This window comes from Borostomias antarcticus (assembly GCF_949987555.1).
Source record: "Borostomias antarcticus genome assembly, chromosome: 13".
NCBI classification, from domain to species: domain Eukaryota; kingdom Metazoa; phylum Chordata; class Actinopteri; order Stomiiformes; family Stomiidae; genus Borostomias; species Borostomias antarcticus.
The window spans coordinates 1,416,419-1,418,918 of record NC_140246.1 but is presented as its reverse complement, the minus strand read 5'-3'; the positions used below and the strand labels follow the sequence as shown (position 1 = coordinate 1,418,918).

The 2,500-nt window shown below is 45.6% G+C and overlaps 2 protein-coding genes across 2 annotated transcripts in view; both read right to left on the bottom strand.

The window, feature by feature from the left end:
• apaf1 (apoptotic peptidase activating factor 1) overlaps positions 1-1,439 on the bottom strand; it is a gene marked incomplete at its 3' end in the record, with an annotated part of 59,026 nt that extends 57,587 nt beyond the window's left edge. The window contains exons 1-2 of the mRNA XM_084447667.1: positions 1,307-1,439; positions 256-478 (exon numbers count right to left, since the gene is read on the bottom strand). Of these exons, the coding sequence (XP_084303793.1) occupies positions 256-399 (144 nt within the window). The 5' untranslated portion in view covers positions 400-478; positions 1,307-1,439. The remainder of the gene's footprint in view (positions 1-255; positions 479-1,306) is intronic.
• Positions 1,440-1,969: 530 nt separating this feature from the next.
• Positions 1,970-2,500, bottom strand: part of ccdc87 (coiled-coil domain containing 87) — a gene marked incomplete at both ends in the record, with an annotated part of 12,690 nt that continues 12,159 nt past the window's right edge. Inside the window, 2 exon segments of the mRNA XM_084447666.1 lie at positions 1,970-2,097; positions 2,100-2,148. Coding sequence (XP_084303792.1) covers positions 1,970-2,097; positions 2,100-2,148 — 177 coding nt within the window.

The following is a 2,500-nucleotide window of genomic DNA, read 5'->3' as shown; positions in this document are numbered from 1 at the left end:
ATAAATGAAGGAATGAATAGTGCATTAATTCATTCAATGATTCATTCATTCATATTTGGAAATCAGTATCGATACCCAGCCCTAGTATTGATGTGTTGCATAACTTTGCAGTTAACAAAAAAAAAAAGTTTTAGTAACACTAACCGAATCGATATTGAATCAAATTGAATTGAATCATGATAATCGATTCTGAACCTTGTGAATCGGAATCGAATCTTGAAATTCGAATCAATACCCAGCCCTATTCATAGCTACCTTGCTCCTGACCCTCTCCTCCTCGTCTCTGCTCAGAGCGCCGTCGCTGATCATGTGGTCCATCAGGTACGTGGCCTTGATGTCCTGCTCCAGCGTGGCGCGCGAGCGCAGCAGGCAACTCCGCGCCCCTTCCTCCATCGTCATGACGGCGGGTCGGACCAATCATACAGGCCCCTGACCTGGAGAGCGAGGCTGGGATGGTGATGGATGAGTGGATTGTATCCTGGTTGGTTGGTTGGTAGGAGATAGATAGATAGATAGATAGATAGATAGATAGATAGATAGATAGATAGATAGATAGATAGATAGATAGATAGATAGATAGATAGATGAGATTGATGATGGGTTGTATTCTGGTTATATCACTTCAACTGGAAAGAGACAGACTGTGTTCAAGTCAGCCTATGATGTCTAAACGAGTCGGTCTAGATCAATACATACTGCATGCACAATATTATCTACATGGCAAAGTACAATAAAAAGCATTTAGGACCAGAGGTGCACCATCTGGAGTGTGATTTCTAATGACCACTCACTTATAACCTCTTAATCTCTCATGTCTTGGCAGTTTGAACCGAAAAAGCATAGATGACTATACAGTTAGAAGATAACTACAGTATAGTTGTGGAGTCAGCAGTCTGACCTGCATCAAAACATCCAGAACTACTTTCACTCTTTCAGGGATTAACTTGCTGACGTTACTTCTGTGGCTTGAGAGTGTCCACTCATCCAGGCCTGAGTGTTTTAAGACATGAATGTTGGCATGTAGACCTGGACCAGGTCTAGTTGGCATGCAGCTCTGGCTGCTAGCCTGCCCTACAGCTGCTGTTGACATGGATATTATAGTCAAAGGGTGTAGCCAGCTACCCTATTCATTGAACTATTAGTCTAGAACAGTGTGGGCAACCCTAGACAAGATACTAACTATGCAGACACAATACAGTTCAGTCTGTCCACACAGTGTCGTCTTGCCCACTGGCTCTTCTTAGACAAGCCCAGTCAGATGAAGTAGCTAGTTTCAAAAATTCAACAAAGAAATAGCGTTACTCACGAGAATCTTCTTGTACAACGCAAAAAAAACCGACGTGACAACCGATATCGGTTGGTCATCTGACAACTTTTTATTGTTCGAACAGTTGTGCAATTATTTCCATATTACATTAAAACTCTCCTGGTTTTTAAACGACTTCCTGACTTCCAACACAAACAACCTCCCCGGTGCGAGACGACCAATCAGCAGGCGAGGACGAGGCCACGTGACAGGCTGAGCTCATGCTGTAGCTGGGCAGACGGAGGCGTGGCCTGTTGAGACAGCCCTGGTATCGCGAGAGCAGCCTGTTGAGACAGCCCTGGCATCGCGAGACTAGCACACTGTACAGCCTGTACCGCACCATTAACACACGTATTATCAAACGCCATAAATGGACACTCGTTTTACAAGCAATGTAATTTGTCAGGGGCAGTTAAAGGCCAAATCAAAACACCCAATACGTAAATTATTGATGAATAACACTTGCCTGAAACTTGACTCTTTCAAACATGCATCAGCTGGGCAATAAAAAGATATTAAATTATTCAGGAAAATACTAAAGTGGATAAAATCGGTCAATACACACGTTCTTTCTAAGTAGTAATGAATGAATACCAACATAGCCACCAAGAAGAGAACACGATCAATTCATCCAGCGTTTTATTCATTTGTTATTGACAGCGTTCAAACGTCTACTGGCCACACACAGCTCAGTGGGGTGGGTGGGGTCGAGGGGGTGGGGTCGAGGGGGGGCAGCCTGGCAGGGAGGGAGCCCCTCTGCTCCAGGGCCTGGACCCGCCGCTCCTGCTGCAGTAGAGCATCTCGATACGGTCCCAGCGCTGCTTTTCCCCGTACGGCCTGCCCTGTGGAGAGACCAGCTACAGGTATCAGCTCTGCTCTGTGGAGAGACCAGCTACAGGTATCAGCTCTGCTCTGTGGAGAGACCAGCTACAGGTATCAGCTCTGCTCTGTGGAGAGACCAGCTACAGGTATCAGCTCTGCCCTGTGGAGAGACCAGCTACAGGTATCAGCTCTGCTCTGTGGAGAGACCAGCTACAGGTATCAGCTCTGCCCTGTGGAGAGACCAGCTACAGGTATGGGCTCCACTGCTCACCAGGTTTAGTCTCTTCTCTTTAAACAGGCGTGAACGTTTAAAAACATTTAAAAACTGAGAGACTAACATTACAAAAATACTAAACGTAGTGAATGTAGTGA